Here is a 19533-nt window from a genome sequence, read left to right as displayed (position 1 = left end):
ACAGTCAGATGATAACCTACAAGTGTGTCCTTATGAAACCTGTGTATTTACTGTAAAGATTTCCAAACAAGCTTGCTTGCAGCTCGAATGCCAGAGACTTGCGCTAGCAACGCAATATTTGTGGGTTAGATTCTTAGGGAAAGTGCATGCAGATGAATAAATGCGTATTAAATGCACTGCTTTGGATAAAAATGTGTGCTAGATGCTAAGTAAAAGGTAAAAACATATAACATACACTTTTTGTAATCACTTCTCTGATATAGTGATATTAGACATTAAAACGTTTTTGGACCAAATCATAATCTCTCGCTGTCTGTCTGAGTAAATGGGTGAAACGTTCTTATCACTAAATCAAATGTGCTTTGCGCAGTGTACCAAATATATTTTTAGCACTGGCTCAGAGGTTTAGAGCAGTGAGTGCCCTTACTAATGGATAAATCCAGGAAAAATGTCCTTGTTTTTAGCTGTCACAGTCTGCACATATCAGATATCTGTTAACATATCTTTCAGTTAGACCTCTCTGTAAGTCAGTATGGAGACTCTTCAAATGGCCTGTGTGTTCGGACAGTAACATAGACTGATCTTGCAACTCTGGTGTGGATGCCCATGGGCACAGAGAAAAGGTGATTGTGGATTTGTGATCTCTGGATGTTACTTGTATAGCCTGAAGGACGTTATGAAGATACCTGACTTATGTGGCTCTGTGACTGTGCATCAACCAGACATCTTGAGTTTCACCAGCCATACTGTGTACTTTACGTTTCACATCACTTCATGTTGAGAACTAAGATTTGTCCTAGACTGTTGATGAAAGATACAAGTGGGATATGAGTGGGCTTTAAGTTTTGAAAGCTTGATAACCATCTAAATATGAGAGGGTGGTTGGAGAGATCACATTTATTTTCAGTTTTGGCAGTTGCCCTCAGGGGCCTTTTGTACACAGTCGGAGGTTTGATAGATGTAAAAAACATTATTTACATCAGAGGGAGATGTTGTTAGAAGTTTTCCGTGCTTGATGTCCACACCCTGAAGAAAAGGAATTTGCAAAAGACACAACAGGATTTGTTTTGTAGAGATGACGTGTAATTTATGTCAAAAGTACCAGTACTTTAGTACCATTGAAGTAAAAAAGGGGTAAAAAATCTGAGAGTTTTGATATTTTTCCTATTTGAAACTTGACTCTTCTGTAGTTACATTGTGTACTAAGACAGACGGAAAATTTAAAGTTGGGATTTTCTATCCATATATGGCTAGTACTATACTCTCATTCTGGCGTATTAATCAAGGACTTTGCTGCCGTAACATGGCTGCAGCAGGCGCAATGATATTAACTACAGAAGAGTCAAGTTTTAAATAGGAAAAATATTGAAACTCTTTAGTTATTTTTTTAGCTTGGGCTAATGGTCTAATCAGATTCAATGGATTGTGCTAAGCTATGCTAAAAGTGGTACCGCCAGACCCGGAGATCAGCTGAATGGATTCCAAAACAGTAAAAATCAAATGATTAACTCTAGGGAAGCTGGAAAAAGAGCATATTTTCAAGAAAAGTGGAGTGTCCCTTTAGCATGTTAACACGAGCTGGGATATGCTCCGGCACTACCTGTGAATAAGCAGTATAGAGCAGTGGTTCTCAAACTGGGGGCCGTGGCCCCCTGAGGGCCCTGAGATTGTGCCAGTGGGGTACATTAATACATAAATTTATGATAAAAACATTAAAAAGTTTGAGATTTTTGAGAAACATTTTCAACATTTACAAAGCAGCGTTTGTATTATCTATTCACAAATTCCCTATCTGCATTTCTCCCGCAGATTGTCTTTCATCTTTTATTTCTCCGTTTGTTTTGTTGTTGTGGCTGGCAGCGGGAGCTACTTGGCGCTTCCGTGACGTGAGGCCAAAGGTTTGGGGATATCAAGTTATGCTGCGCAAGATACGTTGCGGAAGTTACGTTTACCACGTAGGCCTACGTAATTTAACCTTATCAAAGAACGCAGTAAAAAATATATATTACCAAATATTTAATATATATGCTACATGGAATTAGACGCAACATACATGTTTTTAATGACCCGCCCCACATTAAAGTTACAATTTCTTTACCCGCCCCGACCCGAGACGACCCGTGCATCACTAATGGCTATGCTATTGTTTATATGTATTATCTTGCTAATATTTATATTATCATGTAATGTATTAATAAACCAAATATTAAAGGAATATTCAATTTTCTTAAAAGAAAAATCCAGATAATTTACTCACCACCATGTCATCCAAAATGTTGATGTCTTTCTTTGTTCAGTTGAGAAGAAATTATGTTTTTTGAGGAAAACATTGCAGGATTTTTCTCATTTTAATGGACTTTAATAGACACCAACAATTAACACTTAAATCAACACGTAACGTTTTTTTTCAACGGAGTTTCAAAGGACTATAAACTATCCCATACGAGGCATAAGGGTCTTATCTAGCAAAACGATTGTCATTTTTGACAATAAAAATAACAAATATACACTTTTAAAGCACAACTTGAAGAGCATTTGAGCTTTTCTGTGTTATCACAATTGGTAGAGTGAATTTAATTGAGCTGTTGCATGTCTGACTTTTGTGCGTTTGTTTATGTCTCTAGTGAATGTACAGCATGTGTGAAATAGAGAGGCGTCGTGTGAGTCTTGTATTGTCCCTGTTGAGAACAGCTCAATCCTCAGTGGCTTTAGAGCCTGATGTAATACTTTGCTTGACTTCATCTCTTGTTTGCAGAGTCACATGTAGTAAATCAGTCATGCAAACTGTCCTGTTCACTGTTATTGTCAGATACAAGTGGTGTTGGTCCATCCAAATCTCATCATCTTGATCCTTAGGGGTTACCATACAGTTCACTCTATAAAAATCCTGTTAAAGGAGCTTTTTAAAGTGCGTGCCTCCGTTTTTATTCTCTTATGCATCTTATTTGCAAGCATAGTTTGCAACCCATGACCTGCCTACTGCTGTTCTCCTCAGGGTTGATTGTGTAATGTCTCGCTCCAGACTGTCTGTTTTTATGTGGGTGCTTGAGCAAGCATGGGTGTGAGAGTGAATGAGTGAGCGAATCTGCGCCCAATCGAATGATGTTTACACTGTTGGTTAGCAGTGGACGGGGAATCGGCACGTATGGTGTGTACTAAGGGATAAATATAACTCTCCAGCTATGCCACTGTAGCATGTCAGTCTTGCACACTTGCTCAGGCCTCAGCTAAAAATTCCAGCCTGACCTTCACTCTCGGGAAACAGCAGCCGAGCTAAACAAGCACATGTGGATTTGTTATCACCTGTTTTTCTGAATTTCTGCACACCCGCTCTGGGACCACAAGCGTACGCGGCAGGTGGTGAACGGGAAGGGGTCTGGCCATTGCTGGAATGATTGAAAAGGACGTGTGAGTTGAGCGTTTGCAAATCTGGATCCTTTATACTGCTCACCCACTATGGATAGCACAGTCATGTGCTGGAATAAGACCAGCATGGTCAACTTCATCAAGGGTCTGGGTAGGTGCCACAAATGAAACGCTAAGTCGGAATCTGTTCGTAAATGATAATTGTAGTGTCAAAACTAGTAAACTAAAAAGTTTCGGAGACCTCTGCGGATCAATTGCCTATACAGTATGCTTTTGTTGGCATTTAACTGAGATCATAACTCATCCTGTCCTCATTGTGTGTAAGCTGTGTAAAATGAAGTCTGCCTTCATCAGTGATAAGTCTCATTAAAATGTGTTGTCAAAATTAACATCGCTGTCACATGAGCCCACTGCAACTCGACCACCATTGCTCGCAGTACAGTGCAGTAGCTTCTGTGTATGCTTGTAAGCACTGCCGTTGTTTTCTGCTTTGTGTGGCGATCTGGGTGATATTTTAAGTACACGGTCATGATTTAAAGCATCTTTGTGCAACTGGTGGAAAGCCATGAAATGTTTGGGGAATTCTGAAGTGGGTGTAACTATCTGTATTAGGAAACAGCTATTGTCTGTGATACTGTAATTGACAGAGTTTTTTTTTGGTTTGAGTTATCAATGAGAACACTATTTTATTAAGTAGACATTTTTATTGTGCCTTAATGGAAAAAGTGAGTAAGTGTAATAGGGTGTAAAAATATATGATGTAGTTTGTAGACACTTGCCACTACATTTTTAAAAATGCTGGGTTATTTTAAACCCAATGTTGGGTCAAAAAGGGACAAGCTGTTAGGGTTAAATTAAACCAGAAAATGTTTTTAACATTTTGTGATGTAGCTAAAGGTCTTTGGGTTCACTTAGATCTGAAATCCCAAGGTCCGACACGAGACCCAAAAGGGTTCGGGTCTAAAAGTTTCACGTGTGCCATGGACATGGGTCATGTATAATATATTAGCAAGGCCTCACTTCTGTGCATCGAGTCCTTTTCCGACCCCTCCTCTGTTTGCCATGAGCGCATTGTGTGGCTAGCGGTAGGTTAGTTTTCGTTGAGTCAGACCTGTCAACCACTTTTAAATGCACATTTTAGCGGTTACATTGGTGTCGTTTTCACAAATGGATCAGCGGGCCAAATTGGTTCCGAGGGTACCCGGGTTTCTTTCTGTCTGACTGGTGCGTGCGGAGCTGCACACATGTCTGTGCCGTTTACATTTGGGTCCAGTCGGGTTCAATAAAATTGCATTAAAAAATTTTTTAAATGCCTAAATGCATGAAAAAAAGTGATTTGTGTCATTTTGGGTCTGGTACATTTTTTTGGAGCAGAGAATACCTCTAGTTGAAACAACCAAGCATAAGTTAAATTACAATCCACTGGGTCCTTTTTGACCCAACGCTTGGTTAAAATTAACCCAGCAATTTTTAGGACCCTATTTTAACGCTCTAAGCATCTAAGCACATTGTCTAAAGCGCATGGCACAGTGTCTAAACGGTGTGTTCGATTCCACTTTTGCTAATTTAACGACGGGAAAAATGGTTTATGCGCCAAGCACATGACCCAAAAGGGTTGTTCATATTCTCCTAATGAGTAATGGGTGTGTTTTGGGCGTAACGTGCAATAAAACCAATGAGAGAAGTAAAAATAGCAGGCTTTTAATTGCTGTAAATGTATTGATATCCTACATAATCAATGTAATCTCATAAAGTAATTTGCAAATATGCAAGAAAAAGGTTTGTACTCTAAAAATACTTTTTTTGTAACAAACAAGAGATAAAGAACATACGTGCGGAGAGCCGTTTCAGCACTCGGACAGCGCCATGTTTTTTTTTTAAAGCATTACTTAAAAATGTTTCTCATCTCACCATATACACAGGTACAGAGTCATCATATACAATAAACCCGTGGGGTAGCATTTAAAAACAGATGAATTTGTTTAAAGCAAAGCATTTATTTACTTACCAGGCCACAGGTGAAGCAGCTCTTTACACCTTCTAATAACGTCTCATAATCGGTCCTCATTTATGTCCAAGAGACTCAATAATAATCTTTTACATTTTAATCCTTTAATTTTACAATTTAATTTAACAAAATTTTAGTCTTCTATGAATCACTTTATTAACCTTTTTGTTTTATGCTTTTTATCCAAAGCTTCACCAGGCTACAGCAAGCCTCCTGTCCCCCCGGTGTGCTGCTCACAGGGTGAGAAAGGGCCGCCAGCCATGATGCCCATCAGCGTGGACCCAGAGAGCCGGCCGGGCGAGTATGTGCTCAAGAGCCTCTTCGCCAACTTCACCACCATCTCTGAGCGCAAAATCCGCATTGTCATGGCCGAACCTCTGGTGAGTAACACTTTATTACAGATACTGGGATCACCCATGATGACATTTTTGTACTTGCACAGGTCAGATGGTAAAATGTGTAATGTATGTCTGGTCTTGGTCTGGTGGTCTTGATAAACAGATCTCAAGTTCTTTGATAAGCGTTTTTGCAATCCTAAAACATATAAATCTATTAAACTATCATCTGAGCAGGCTACTTTTTTTGTATTTTTTCTATCTTTTCCCTGAAAGGGACTCTGTCTCGGCACTCATCAATAGAAATTAAATTATCTTCCATGCACAGAAAATGCAGATTTTGTTGATATTCAATTCTCGTATTCTTTTCAGATTTCATGATTCATTTCAGTGAGATCGCTCGACTTACAGTATAAAGCTCTGTCCTTGTTTGTTCTTCCTGGTCTTGTAACATTTTCCATACCATAGACAAATTGACCTATATTTGTGTGTTAAACAGCCAGATTCGTGCCCAGTATTTCTGATGTTAATAACCTCAGGGCAAAGATGGTGTTTCTAACAAAACTGTCCACAACTGGGATGAGCTCATCTTTTGTCTAGTTTATACCAGGACAAAAAAACAAGATCAACTTACGCATACCCTGTCACAATTGTGTACTTTGTTGTTTGTAAAACTAGATATTTAAATAAAGATAAGTATATCATTGGACAAACATAGACACTTGATATTCAGTGATTTTCTGTGTGGTGCATAATATGCATTATATAAACCTGGTCATGAACTATTTCATTTCTTTATATATGCATATGTATTTTCATTTCACAAGTTGGTATAAAGCTTTTATAGGAGCATAAAGAGGTGTTGGCTGCAGTAACCGTGTATAAATGTTTTACAGCACATCGGGGTATTGCACTGTTCTTGTTCGACCCCTCATCTATTTCTCTCTGAAATAACTCTGGTAACAGAAATATTTATTAACCTTAGACTGAAGGGGTGATGAAATATAATTTAATATTGTCAGAGAGTATTATATTTGAGCATAGCCAGAGAAGACGGTCTGCTTGTTCTGTGGCTGGAGATGTAAAATACGGTGACCCCAATGGTAATGTTGCCTGTGAAAAAACATTATTGCTGTTTGCACACTTGTAACTGATGTACAAATTGTTCTTATGGAAGTTCAGTCATCATATGTGAAGTAAAGATGTCAAAGGAGCAGATAAATCATTTTTGCATTCATTCTGTCTTAGCAGAGACTCGACTCAGAATGTAGGTCAGTTCAGTTCTCACCCAGTTTGTGTTCTGTTATCTGCATGTTTAATCTGTGATAGTTGCTGAAATCATCAGCTTTAAAATACCCCAGGTGACTGTTTGCATATATAGTGCTAAAATGAATAGCAAAGCAAATGTGATCTGGAGAAACTTATCTAAAAAACTGTGTTCTGTATTTGGTTTATCATTTCAAACCAAATACACTTATTTTTGTTACATTTTTAAAAGTGTGCTATTGTCGACAAACAACGCTTAAAGAGACAAAAGGTGAGGATCCAAATACAGCTTTACTTAAGAGTGAATCCAGAATAATAAAAGACAGGCAAAGGGTCAAAATACAAAGCAAGCAATTTAAATAAACATCCAAAACCATAGGTATCAAAGAGAGATACAGACAGGAGTCAAACAACAAAAAACTGAGACTAACAACTTGACAAGACCAAGCTATAAATGACTCAAAGAACCGGGTTTATACGGTGGTCAACATGGTGATCAGGACAGCTATTGTACATTTTTTAAATGTTGCTTGATATAATGCAAAGGGATTAAAGGTGCCAAAGGATGCATTGAAATAATATGTTAAATTGTTCTCTGCTTTTTACAAAGAAGGTATGTGGCTTTATTGTGTGCAAACATCATCCATAGACGTTTACATGTGCGTTTACAACCCTAGGATTTGCCTTTAGAATGAAATGGTCTTTTATTACCTTATTTAAAAAAGAGTTATGAATAATAATTTTGAACTCTGCTCTGATTGGCGGTTTCACAGAGCAGTTTTTTTCAGTAGCTCTGTATGTGTGCAGACAGACCTTATGTTTGAGCCTGTATCAGATGAAAAGTAAAGAATTTGAGGAATAATCAATTGTTTAGAGATTGTTATTGGACGTTTCTGAGTGGTAAGTTGTTGTTTTTTTCAGTATGGACCTGCAAAACGTAACCATAACGTTAACAGTAGAACTTCAGCATAAACGCTAGCACATAGCATTAACTAGCATATAGCACTAACTCAGCAAGTCACAACATAGTTTGTAGCATTGTAACAACATTGTACTTAATTTAATGTGGAATTTAGTGTTGTGGGCATACATCACGACTGTAACGTCACAGTCTGTGTTATGTTGAGATTGGCTTGTTTTCCAGCGGTCTTTTGCATGCACAATGTTTACATAAGAAGGAGGAAACAATTGTGTCTGAGGGTCACAATATGTCATCATCATGTACAGATCACTTATTATTCATCTATGCCTAGGAAAATACAGTTTTACATTCTACTGCACCTTTAAAGGGGACATTTCATCAGACTTTTTAAATATGTAGTATAGGGACCAATTCTCACTTTTAAAGCAACACTATGTAGTTTCCATGTAAAAATGACTTACAGCTCCCCCATGTGGTTGAAAAGCGCAACAGTGTCTGGTATCAGACACTCTTCTGCAGGCAGGGGAAGGGGCGGGGCTGTGTTTCCTACCCTCCACCGCCACTTTCAGAGTGTGCTTGTAGCAGCTAGGATGCTGCTCAGGTTGCAGCAACAGTACAATTTGTCCAGTTAAAAGTTGTTCTATCACTGAAATAATTTTTGAGACATTATTTAAAGGTAAAAAAACTACATAGTGTTGCTTTAACTAGTGTCTTATTAGCTTACATATTAGCGGTTTATTAGTGCTTATAAAGGACATATTAATGCCTTGTTCTGCATGACCAAATTTTACATCCCTTAACCCAATCCAATACCTAAACCTAACGTCTACAACAACTACCTTATTAGCTATTAATTAGCAGTAAATTTGGGAGTTTACTAAGGCAAAAGTCATAATTAATAATCAATAAGTGTTCCCCATACTAAAGTGTTACCATACATTTTTGGTGTTTCCCAGAGTATGTATGTATGTGAAGTTTAAGCTCCAAATACCATATAGATAATTTATTATAGCAAGTTAAAATTGCCACATTGTAGGTGTGAGCAAAATGGGTTGATAGAAGCACTGGGGACCCAATTATAGCACTTGGAAATGGCAGATTTTCATGATATGTCCACTTAAGCCCGGTGTAAAGTCTGTTTTTTTTACATGTACGCGAACTTATGCGCACGGTCGAACATACAGCCTTGTAAAGTATGGTTTATTTGACTTGTACATGTACGCAGACATGTATGCGCTCTTCTGTTGACGAAAATTGCGTCACATGCACTGGTTCAAATTGGTAAATGTTAATAAATGGTTTAAAATGGTTCAATATGTTAATTCATAGATATGTTGTACTTTTCATAAGGTTAAAATTAATGAGTAGGTAGTAAAGATTAGACTTTATTGACTAAATATCTTGTCAACTAAGTAGTGAAAGTATCATTTCACTGGCAAATTTCTGAAAAACGGTCATTGCTTTTACAGGAAAAACCTCTGATAAAGTCCCTCCAGAGGAATGAAGATCCACAGTTTGACCAAGTAAGTACTGTTTGCTTTGCTAACCCCTCAACACACACACACACACACACACACACACAAACACACAAACATACATCATCAAGTCCAATCTGTGTACAGATGTCACAGCGGAAAGACAGGAGAAAGCCTTTTTAGCTGCCCGGCTGTGCCAGAAATTAATCTGACTTTTCAAATTATTAAAACAGATTCATAGATTTGTCTGGCCTTAAAAGCATCGATAGTGAACTCTGTAAAAGCTTGATGGCTTTTTTGGCATATATGGCTATTAGTAAGTGAGGCAGCCATTTTTAATTCTGTTAAATTATATAGCTTTATATTTTACTTCCACAATACTGTATGTAAGGAAGGCCTATATATATTTTACATTTAGGCATTTTGTTCTGCATGCGTTTATTCATCACACATTTATTACATACTGTAAAAATTATAATTTTCAAGTTTCATGGCGTGTTTTGCAAAATCATTACATGTAATGCAAATATTAATATTATTTGAAATATTTCCAAAGATCTGCTTCCTGTGGTGTTTTTATGAATGTCTAGAAAACAGAATTTAATTTCTGTAACACTTACGCACTAACTGAATGAAAGGTCTTTTTATTGCTTGCTTGGGTGGAGTGTGTGTTCCCTGCCCTGAGTTTGTTAGTTTGTGTTTTTGCATGCATGTATGTATGTGTGTGTTGGAGGCAGGTGAATAGCAGACTCATTCAGAGCTCACAGGGCTGTTTTTGTATCCATGAACCTCTGGGCTTTCAGCAGCCTCACTGAGAGAGGATTCTTCTCCCAGGGTTCTTTAGGGAATGAAGGGCTTGCTGTGTTCACCCTCGGCCCCAGACCGTCGCCCTTTACCCCTCCCTTTCCTCTGTGTCGACTCCTCACCAGGGGCCGCATTTCCTTCCTGTACTTATTACTCCCTCCCCTCCTTGTTGCTTTCATTGCATTCTGGAAATTCAGAGGATACAAATTACACACGCTTTACCAAATTTATATACCACTACATTCACACTTGGCTCACTTATTTATTGTGAACATTATTTTTTACATAAAATGCGGTCATTATTTAATAAATGTTCTGTTGTTCCACGCCTATATCACGTTGGTTATGGTTACACAAAATATCAATATTTTAAAAAATGTTCATGCAACTCCAATAAAAATTAAGTAAGCTTGTCTCTTAAAGGAAAACACCACAGTTTTTCAATATTTTACTATGTTCTTACCTCAACTTAGACTAATAAATACATACCTATCTTTTTTCAATGCGTACACTTAATCTTTGTACAGCGTGTCGTGAATGTGTTAGCATTTAGCCTAGCCCCATTCATTCTTTAGGATCCAAACAGGGATGAATTTTGAAGCTACCAAACACTTCCATGTTTTCTCTATTTAAAGACTGTTACATGAGTCGTTACACGAGTAAGTATGGTGGCACAAAATAAAACTTTTGTTTGGAGCCATAGGAATGAATGGGGCTAGGCTAAATGCTAACGCATTCACGAAGCTGTACAAAGATTAAAAGTGCACACATTGAAAAAATATAGGTATGTATAAATTTGTCTACGTTGAGGTAAGAACATAGTAAAATATAGAAAAACAGTGGTGTTTTCCTTTAAGCTTTAAATTTTATTATTTACTAATAAGATTTCTCCTCCGTAAAGCTACTGTAAGGTTGTGTGGATTACCTTTTATTTTTGTCCTATTGAAGCTTAAAAGTATTTACTATAAATGTGACATTTCTTCATAATTTTGCCTTTTGTGTTATGCAGAAAAATATGTATTCCATACAACACAAAGTTTCATGTCCACAATAAGACCATGTCCACTCCCAGTCCACTTTTATATAACATTAATAACAAGTTCGATACTCTTACATTTTTAGACGACTCATATTTTCAGTTCTAAGGTTAATTTATTTTTATTTGTACAGAATATACACCGTAAAAAACATGAGGCAGACCATGCATTAAATGTATTTTAGTTTGTAACAGGGATTAATACACAATATTCTTTCTCTTTCAGTTAATAAACACCATGAGTTCTTTAGCTGAGTATTGTTTACCATCTATCTTACGCACCTTATTTGACTGGTACAAAAGACAAAATGGTGTTGAAGATGAATCCCATGAGTACAGGCCACGCTCCGGTACAAAGTCCAAAATGTAAGTCCTGCCAACATTCTAATCTAAGCTTAATAAAGTATTCCTTTGCGTTAATTCAAGTTTTGTGAATTTGGTTTTAGTTTATATCTCTCTTCTGTATGCTACTGTAGTGCACATGGATGATAATGAAATAAGCTTTTAGCAGATAACGCCTAAATTTAAAGTCAGGGTTTTCAATTAATGTAATTTTTTTTTTTTAAAGAGAAATGTACTATAAATGTACTGTAAACTACCTGGACTTTCAGTAATTTCATCATTCAGAAGTGACATTTAAGTCTGTGAATGTGTAGGAAGATGGGAACCAAATTGGATTATGTAATCAGTTTTTTTCTCTCTCTCTCTCACTCTTTCAGCGATGAACAACAGAAAGATTATCTATTGGAGAGGAGAGACCTGGCCATAGATTTCATCTTCGCTCTTGTACTCATAGAGGTTCTTAAACAGGTAACCTAAAACTGACAAACCAATTAAAATGCAATCGGTTACTTACCCCATATTGATCTCCATTTTTAAATATATACTATCAGCGGTTTGAGCCCAGGTGGCCGTTCTGTTTTAAATTTGCATGTTTCCCTGTGTCAGCGTAGGTTTTCTACAGATACACCAGTTTCCACCCACAGGCCAAAAACATGCAGATTAGGTGAATTGGGAATGACAAATTGCACTGCTCCCAATGTGTGTGTGGATTAACTTGTGTTTGGATTAACTAGGTCTCGCCATGAATATAGCCATAGATGCTGGAGTGGCGTTAAGAATAAACAAACAAAGAAATAATACTTTACTATATATCAAAATATGGTCTATTCAGATGCCTTCTAAATATCAACTTTTGAAGAGCAAAACGTATATGGACAGATTTACTTGCAGATAGCTTGCTCCAGCGCAAACCATCATTTTTGGATTTGGGATTAACTAAAGACACGCAGTGGATAATTATCGCTAAAGAGGTGTTGTCTAGTTATTTTCGCGACTGACCTTATTGCATATGCAGTCCTAGAAGTTTCCCTTTCAGATGCAAAATTTGTGGGAGGAGATTATTTAAATGAATCACACAGCGTGATTTACTAATGTTTGCGCGTGTGATATAACTGGTATTTGTGCCATTATTTAATGCTGAAAAAAGCATGTCTTAAACAATTTTGCCCTCAAAATGGCTGCAATTGTTCAGAGAGCTTGTGGTACAAAGCAGAGTTTTTTTATCAGTTTATTTGGAATGCCAGAGGAACATATTATTCATAAATATTGTTTACCAAGCCATGTTTTTTTTATTTGCTGGAGGAAATAAAAAGTCACTAGATGAATTTACACAATACCAGGCGTTTCTTCATTTGTTTGTCCTCTTTTCAGTGTACTATGGCTCCGTTAGCTGGGATTTCACCCTGAATTTTCAGCTGGGATGTCCGTGGTGCTGAACTCAAGCGCATCAGGCGTTAGTAGATCACCCGCACCTGAAGGAGCATCAGCTCTTCTTATTTGTGACCCTGAACTAATTTTTAGATTGCGTTGGTCATTATGCAAATCAGTTTTTGCGACTGTGTTATTTAATTTGCGCCTTTTTAGTAAATAACCTGCAGAAATTACCCCTCCTACAGTATCTGCGCTTTGTCACTCTTGAGCTAATTTACCCCATTAAGTAAATCTGGCTCATAAACTTGTAAATATGCCTTTTTAGATAATACATGTGAATGATATATGAATAGAAGTAGCAGTGCAATATAACAGTGCTCTTTTTTTGTCTTTTGTGATCAGATGCCGCTCCACCCAGTAATGGATGGTTTGGTCAATGAGGTTATTCATTTGGCTTTTAAGCACTTTAAATACAAAGAAGGGTGAGATGCTTTTTCCTTTCGCACAGAATTAATATAACTTTGTCATAAATGCATACAAGTTCACCGTTTTTTTTTTTCATTATGAGCAGGTACCACGGTCCTAACATCGCCAACATGCACATTGTAGCTGATCTCTATGCTGAAGTCATTGGAATTTTAGCTCAAGCAAAGTAAGTGTCCATCAATACACAAAGCTGCTGTTTGTGAAGCATGTTCAGGTCACAGCAGGGACAACATTTTTTAACCATAAATAATATAAAAAATTTCTGTGGTGTCACAAACTGAAAATGCATTTAATATCTGACTTTACACTGACTTTAAAACCTAGTACTATTTGCAAATCAGTTATTACTAAAATTGCTAGTTGTCATACAAATTTTGGGAAATTTTGTCTACATTTGTTTCTAGCTTTACTGTGCGTTCACACAAGACGCGGTAGAGGCGGCAAAAACACGCTATTCGCAGGTAGTTGGACGCTTGAACATTTTGAGTTTACTTGCTTTATTCGTTCGCTTCCTGTAATCACGTCACTACTAGAGCAAGCTCCTGATTGGTTAACGCAGGATGCCTATTCGCGTCTTTGCATTGACTTAACATGTAAATCACTCCTGCTTGCCGCCTCTTAGGCGTCTGATGTGAATGCACAGTTAGTAATCTGTAAAAATTATGCATATATGTGTCAATCATGTTTGGTTGTAGATTTCCTGCAGTGAAGAAGAGGTTTATATGCGAGCTTAAGGAACTGCGACAGAAGGAGCAGAGCCCGTATGTGGTTCAGAGCACCATCAGCCTCATCATGGGTGTGAAGTTCTTCAGAGTAAAGATGTATCCTGTCGAGGAGTTTGAAGCCTCAATTCAGTTCATGCAGGTGCTAAACTCTCTATCAGTTTATACTGAATTTAAAGGCCCTTGCAGACAAGACTATATTGATAAGGTCAATTTGGCTCACTAGTACAGTTTGTAATGCGTTTGTGAAAGCCAACCATGTTTTTCACAATCCTCTTTTCTGTCACAGGAATGTGCACAGTATTTCCTGGAAGTGAAGGACAAAGACATCAAACATGCTTTGGCTGGTCTCTTCGTGGAAATCCTTGTTCCTGTTGCAGCGGTTAGAGAAAGCGTATTTTTTTAAATACATTTTATACCGCACACTTGGCCAGTAATTGTTCGAGTTAGAAATGAATGTTACACACTTGAATCTCATTGTTTTGCCTGTTCTTTGTACTTTTTTGGTAGGCTGTCAAAAATGAGGTGAATGTTCCTTGTCTGAGGAACTTTGTGGAGAGCTTGTATGATACCACCTTGGACCTGTCAACAAGAAAGAAGCATTCTCTGGTTGGTCTTGCTCTCATGATGTTTGGGCATTTTTTCCTGTTTGAAAACATACATTTGAACATTGTTTGTGGTCTTTCAGGCTCTCTACCCACTGGTGACATGTTTGCTGTGTGTTAGTCAAAAGCAGGCGTTCCTCAACAAATGGCATGTCTTTCTTAACAACTGCCTCTCCAATTTAAAGGTACACGTGATAAAATATATAATATTTTTCATTTTTTTTATCCATAATATATCACTAGGAGACTGTTGGAAACGTTCTACTGTGTATTTTGTTTTTAGAGCAAGGACCCCAAAATGGCACGGGTAGCACTGGAATCCCTTTATCGACTTTTGTGGGTCTACATGATTCGCATTAAATGTGAAAGCAACACTGCGACACAGGGGTAAGAATGTCCTTCAAATTTGCAGATACATGTAATTTGTTGCTTTGAGTTTAAAGTCCCATAGAAAAAGCACATCCCTATAACATGGGCCAGGGGTTTAATAATGCTTATTAATACTAGCCTCACCAGCCAAGCATCTTTGGTCAATTGGCATCAACAGAAAACCATATTGGTTAAGCAACATTGCCCAGCACAAACCAGCTTGGGAACTCATGCTGGTCCCAACAGGGACAAACTGCTTATTTGGCCGTCTCATGAATGCCAGCTTTCTTGGTGAGTTTAAGGAGGTTAACAAAACAAAAACAGGCGTCTGTACCCCACCCTCTCGGTGCCGTCACTCCAATGATTCGGGGTCTGACCACACCCTTCCGTCCTTGGTAGCAGGAAGCCAAGTAAACAAGCGATCCATTACAGCTGCCGTGCCTAAGGCAGAGGGGAGGATGGCTTGGTAATTACCAATGGTGTTGACCAGAAATGGGTGGAGGAAGGAGAAACTAAAGGGAGGCTGGTGGTCATGGGTAGTGGGCGTTGAGACATCAAGATGGTCCACTGGGAAATGAAAGCTTGGCATACTGAGCCATACAGTGTACACCCATGTTTGTGTTTTTTAGGGCCAGAACTGTACGCAAGTTGATGTCTTTTGGTAGCTAATGCACAAGATATTGATCAAGATAGATTACAGCAATGTGCTGCTGCCCATTGTTGGGAAAATAGTGTACAGATAATTAAAAACAACTAAAAGGGAAGTTGTGGTAATGGGTTTTGAATTGCGGGATGTGTTCAGAATAGAATAATTGCACACTGCGCAGTATACTCAAAATACTGCTGATTACAAAATGCGATAAAAAATGCGATAATACAGTATACAGTGGACTCTAAGAAATAAAGGTACAAAGCTGTCCCTGGAGCGGTGCCATTTTAAAATAGTGTAGGTACATTAATGCACCTAAAGTAAACGGTACATATCAAGACCTTTTTAAAGGGTACCATTCCAGTGACAGCTTTTGTAATTTTATTTTTTGACAGTTTATGAATAAAATAATAACGTAGTTTTATTACATTTTTCTACGACTGCCAAATATAGCAGGTCATCTGGCTATTGCTTGCATACTAAAATGGACATACTTTGCATAATATACTGTACATACTACTGTATGTAATGCTATTTTGAACATGCCTATATCTTGTGTTAAAAGTGTTATCTATTATAGGAAGTATAGCATGATAATAAATATCTAAAAAAATTCAAATTAGGTATGAAAACTGTTGGGTCATCTTGTAGTTTTTGAGATTTATTAGGATTGCATCGTATCAGGTCATAATCATCAGATGCCTTGGATTTCACACCACATACCAAAAAATACAAGCGTTTACCAAAAGATACCAGGCACCAATTACCCCAAAGAGGTCAATCCTAAAATAAATGTGTCTGATTTCACAAATAGGACAAGCTCAGGTCTGTCACTATAATGAAATGCTAATTATAAAAAGTTATCTGTGTCAGTATGCTTTGCCCTTCTTTTGTGTAGCCTCGTGTGTCTGTCATTCCTTTTTGAAGGGACACGCCACTTTTTTTAAAAATAGGCTTATTTTCCAGCTCCCCTAGAGTTGAACAATTGAGTTTTACCGTTTTGGAATCCATTCAGCTGATCTCTGGGTCTGGCGGTACCACTTTTAGCTTAGCTTAGCATAATCCATTGAATCTGATTAGACCATTAGCATCGCGCAAAAAAATAACCAAAGAGTTTTGATATTTTTCCTATTTAAAACTTGACTCTTCTAGTTACATCGTGCACTTAGACTGACAGAAAATTAAAAGTTGCAATATGATTAGGAACTATACTCTCTTTCTGGCGTAAAAATCAAGGACCTTGCTGCCGTACCACGGGTGCAGCAGGCGCAATGATATTACGCAGCGCCCGAAAATAGTCTCCTTGGTAACTTTTAATAGCTGGGGACTATTATCGGGCACTGCGTCATATCATTGTGCTATATGTAACTACAGAAGTGTTAAGTTTAAAATAGGAAAAATATCTAAACTCTTTGTTTATTTTGTGAGCGTAATGCTAATGGTCTAATCAGATTCAATGGATTATGCTAAGCTATGCTAAAAGTGGTACCACCAGACCCGGAGATCGGCTGAATGGATTCCAAAACCGTAAAACTCAAATGTTTAACTCAAGGTGAGCTAGAAATGAGCATATTTTCAAAAAAAGTGGAGTGTCCCTTTTACCTGTTATGTGTAACACAACAATCTCGCCCCTACAGACGCCTCAACTCTATCATCACGACTCTGTTCCCCAAAGGATCTCGCAGTGTGGTTCCTAAAGACATGCCTCTTAATATATTTGTTAAGATTATTCAGTTTATTGCACAGGTATGTTGAAATTACAGTCAAAAGAATACCACAGTGTCAATCTGTTAAGTGTCGTTTGCTTTAAAAAAACTAAATAATTCAGTGTTGTTACCAAAATAACTTTGCTGTTACAGCTACATTCTGATCATAATTTGCAACGCTTCACATTTTCAGCGTTCCTTGTGTTAAAACATTTACATATTGTATCACAAAGTCCCTAACTTTAATCGCATTTCCTCATTTCTTTTTTCTCGTACAGGAAAGACTTGACTTTGCAATGAAAGAAGTCATTTTTGATCTGTTATGTGTTGGGAAACCTACAAAAGCCTTTAGTCTTAATCCAGAGGTAAAGAATTCATTTTTGTTTAATAGCGATGTCTCCGTTTTGATTGCGGCTTATTCATTAATTTCTTCTATGTCTGTGATATAGAGAATGAATATAGGTCTCAGAGCATTCCTGGTTATTGCTGATAAGCTACAGCAGAAGGACGGCGAGCCTCCCATGCCCAACACGGGAGCCACGCTGCCATCTGGGAGCACGCTACGTATTAAAAAGACGTACTTAAACAAGCCTCTTACTGAAGAAGAGGCAAAAATCATAGGTGAGTTCATCCAAAACAGGCAGCAATCTGTATTTTTTCCCTCTATGTCGCCACCTCTGTTTAAAGCAAAATATTGCAGCATACTTTACGTACTTATCTTTACATGTACTATTGTAAAATCATATCCGACAGCTAAAATAATAAATCATTATTACAAGCTCAATGTTGTGAATTGAGGTGAGGAAACAGTTAAGATTTTTTATGTGTGTACTCAGTTAAAACATAAATATTAGGACACTGTAATTCAAACATATTTGACTATAGCCACACATTTTCTCCTTTGTTGGTAATGTTGTCCTCACAGTCTCCATGTTTCCAATCCCCTAGGAATGTCTCTGTATTATCCTCAAGTGAGGAAAGCTTTAGACAACATCCTCAGACATCTGGATAAAGAGGTCGGCCGCTGTATGATGCTAAGTAACGCACAGATGATGAACAAGGAACCTGAGGATATGATCACGTATGTGAACTCTAAATAAAGAGTTTTAAGCTTTTATACAGGCCAGGTCTGAGAAAAAAATGACAGACTTTGATTTGATAGACTGTGTACTTGATATTTTTTGTAAGGCAGTGGTGTTAAAATATCTTACTTTTTCATGTGACCCCTTTCTATATGACAGAGGCGAGAGAAAGCCCAAGATCGACCTCCTCAGAACATGCATTGCTGCTATTCCACGCATCCTTCCTGACAGCATGCCGAAGTCGGAGCTCATTGAGCTTTTGGCTCGGTGAGTGTACATTTAGTGCGTGAATGGGTGTGTGTACCGAAGGAAGCATTTGTTTCGACGAATTGCCTGATGCTCAGGTTTCCTAAAAGCGTTGGTAACGTGATCTCTTCGGCATCCAGCTTGAATAGGATGTCACGGTGCAATCTGATTCAGGGTTTGTCTAATCAGACTTAATTCATCATGTTTAAGCCATTAGGTCAGCCTATAGGTCAGCCTAAAGTTGATCTCACTCTCTGTGAACTTCCTCCGCTGGAGCTAGAGCGTTGTAATGGACTGTAATGGAAGTTTATTTATAAGACCTGGTGCTTTGCACCTTAGTATGTATCATATGATTTAAAAAAAAGAAGATTTTGAAATATTGTGGTCAGTATAATCACGCAATCATACTACAATCCCCTGTAGTTCTGCATAAAATTTCATCTTGTCCCTGGGCCACAAATCTAGTCATAAGGATCAAATTCTTAAAAATTCAGATGTATACATCACCTGAAGTGTTAAATAAATAAGCTTTCCAATATTTTGCCAAGATACAACTATTTGAAAATCTGGAATCTAATGCAGGGTTCACACCAGATGTGGTAGAGGCAGCAAGCGTGAATGATTTACATGTTAAGTCAATGCAAAGACGCGAATAGGCATCCTGCGGCGCGGAAGCCGTGGAACGCGTGAATTAAGCGTTGCTGGGGGAAACGCTCGTGTTGAAAAATCTGAACTTTGGCGGA

The 19533-nt window shown here is 37.8% G+C and overlaps 1 protein-coding gene across 5 annotated transcripts in view; it reads left to right on the top strand.

The window, feature by feature from the left end:
* frya (furry homolog a (Drosophila)) overlaps positions 1 to 19533 on the top strand; it is an 83082-nt gene that overhangs the window by 14349 nt on the left and 49200 nt on the right. For all 5 annotated transcript variants that reach the window (XM_065280853.2, XM_065280851.2, XM_065280854.2 and 2 more), the window contains exons 2-17: positions 5564 to 5754; positions 9367 to 9420; positions 11439 to 11578; positions 11932 to 12022; positions 13328 to 13407; positions 13497 to 13577; positions 14107 to 14275; positions 14423 to 14515; positions 14644 to 14742; positions 14822 to 14923; positions 15022 to 15125; positions 17394 to 17502; positions 17741 to 17827; positions 17912 to 18083; positions 18411 to 18543; positions 18704 to 18811. In XM_065280853.2, the coding sequence (XP_065136925.1) occupies positions 5635 to 5754; positions 9367 to 9420; positions 11439 to 11578; positions 11932 to 12022; positions 13328 to 13407; positions 13497 to 13577; positions 14107 to 14275; positions 14423 to 14515; positions 14644 to 14742; positions 14822 to 14923; positions 15022 to 15125; positions 17394 to 17502; positions 17741 to 17827; positions 17912 to 18083; positions 18411 to 18543; positions 18704 to 18811 (1742 nt within the window). In that variant the 5' untranslated portion in view covers positions 5564 to 5634. The remainder of the gene's footprint in view (positions 1 to 5563; positions 5755 to 9366; positions 9421 to 11438; positions 11579 to 11931; positions 12023 to 13327; positions 13408 to 13496; positions 13578 to 14106; positions 14276 to 14422; positions 14516 to 14643; positions 14743 to 14821; positions 14924 to 15021; positions 15126 to 17393; positions 17503 to 17740; positions 17828 to 17911; positions 18084 to 18410; positions 18544 to 18703; positions 18812 to 19533) is intronic.

Source organism: Paramisgurnus dabryanus, chromosome 8, assembly GCF_030506205.2.
Source record: "Paramisgurnus dabryanus chromosome 8, PD_genome_1.1, whole genome shotgun sequence".
NCBI classification, from domain to species: domain Eukaryota; kingdom Metazoa; phylum Chordata; class Actinopteri; order Cypriniformes; family Cobitidae; genus Paramisgurnus; species Paramisgurnus dabryanus.
Note: the sequence above shows the minus strand (reverse complement) of the source record. Positions and strands in the feature narration are given on the sequence as shown.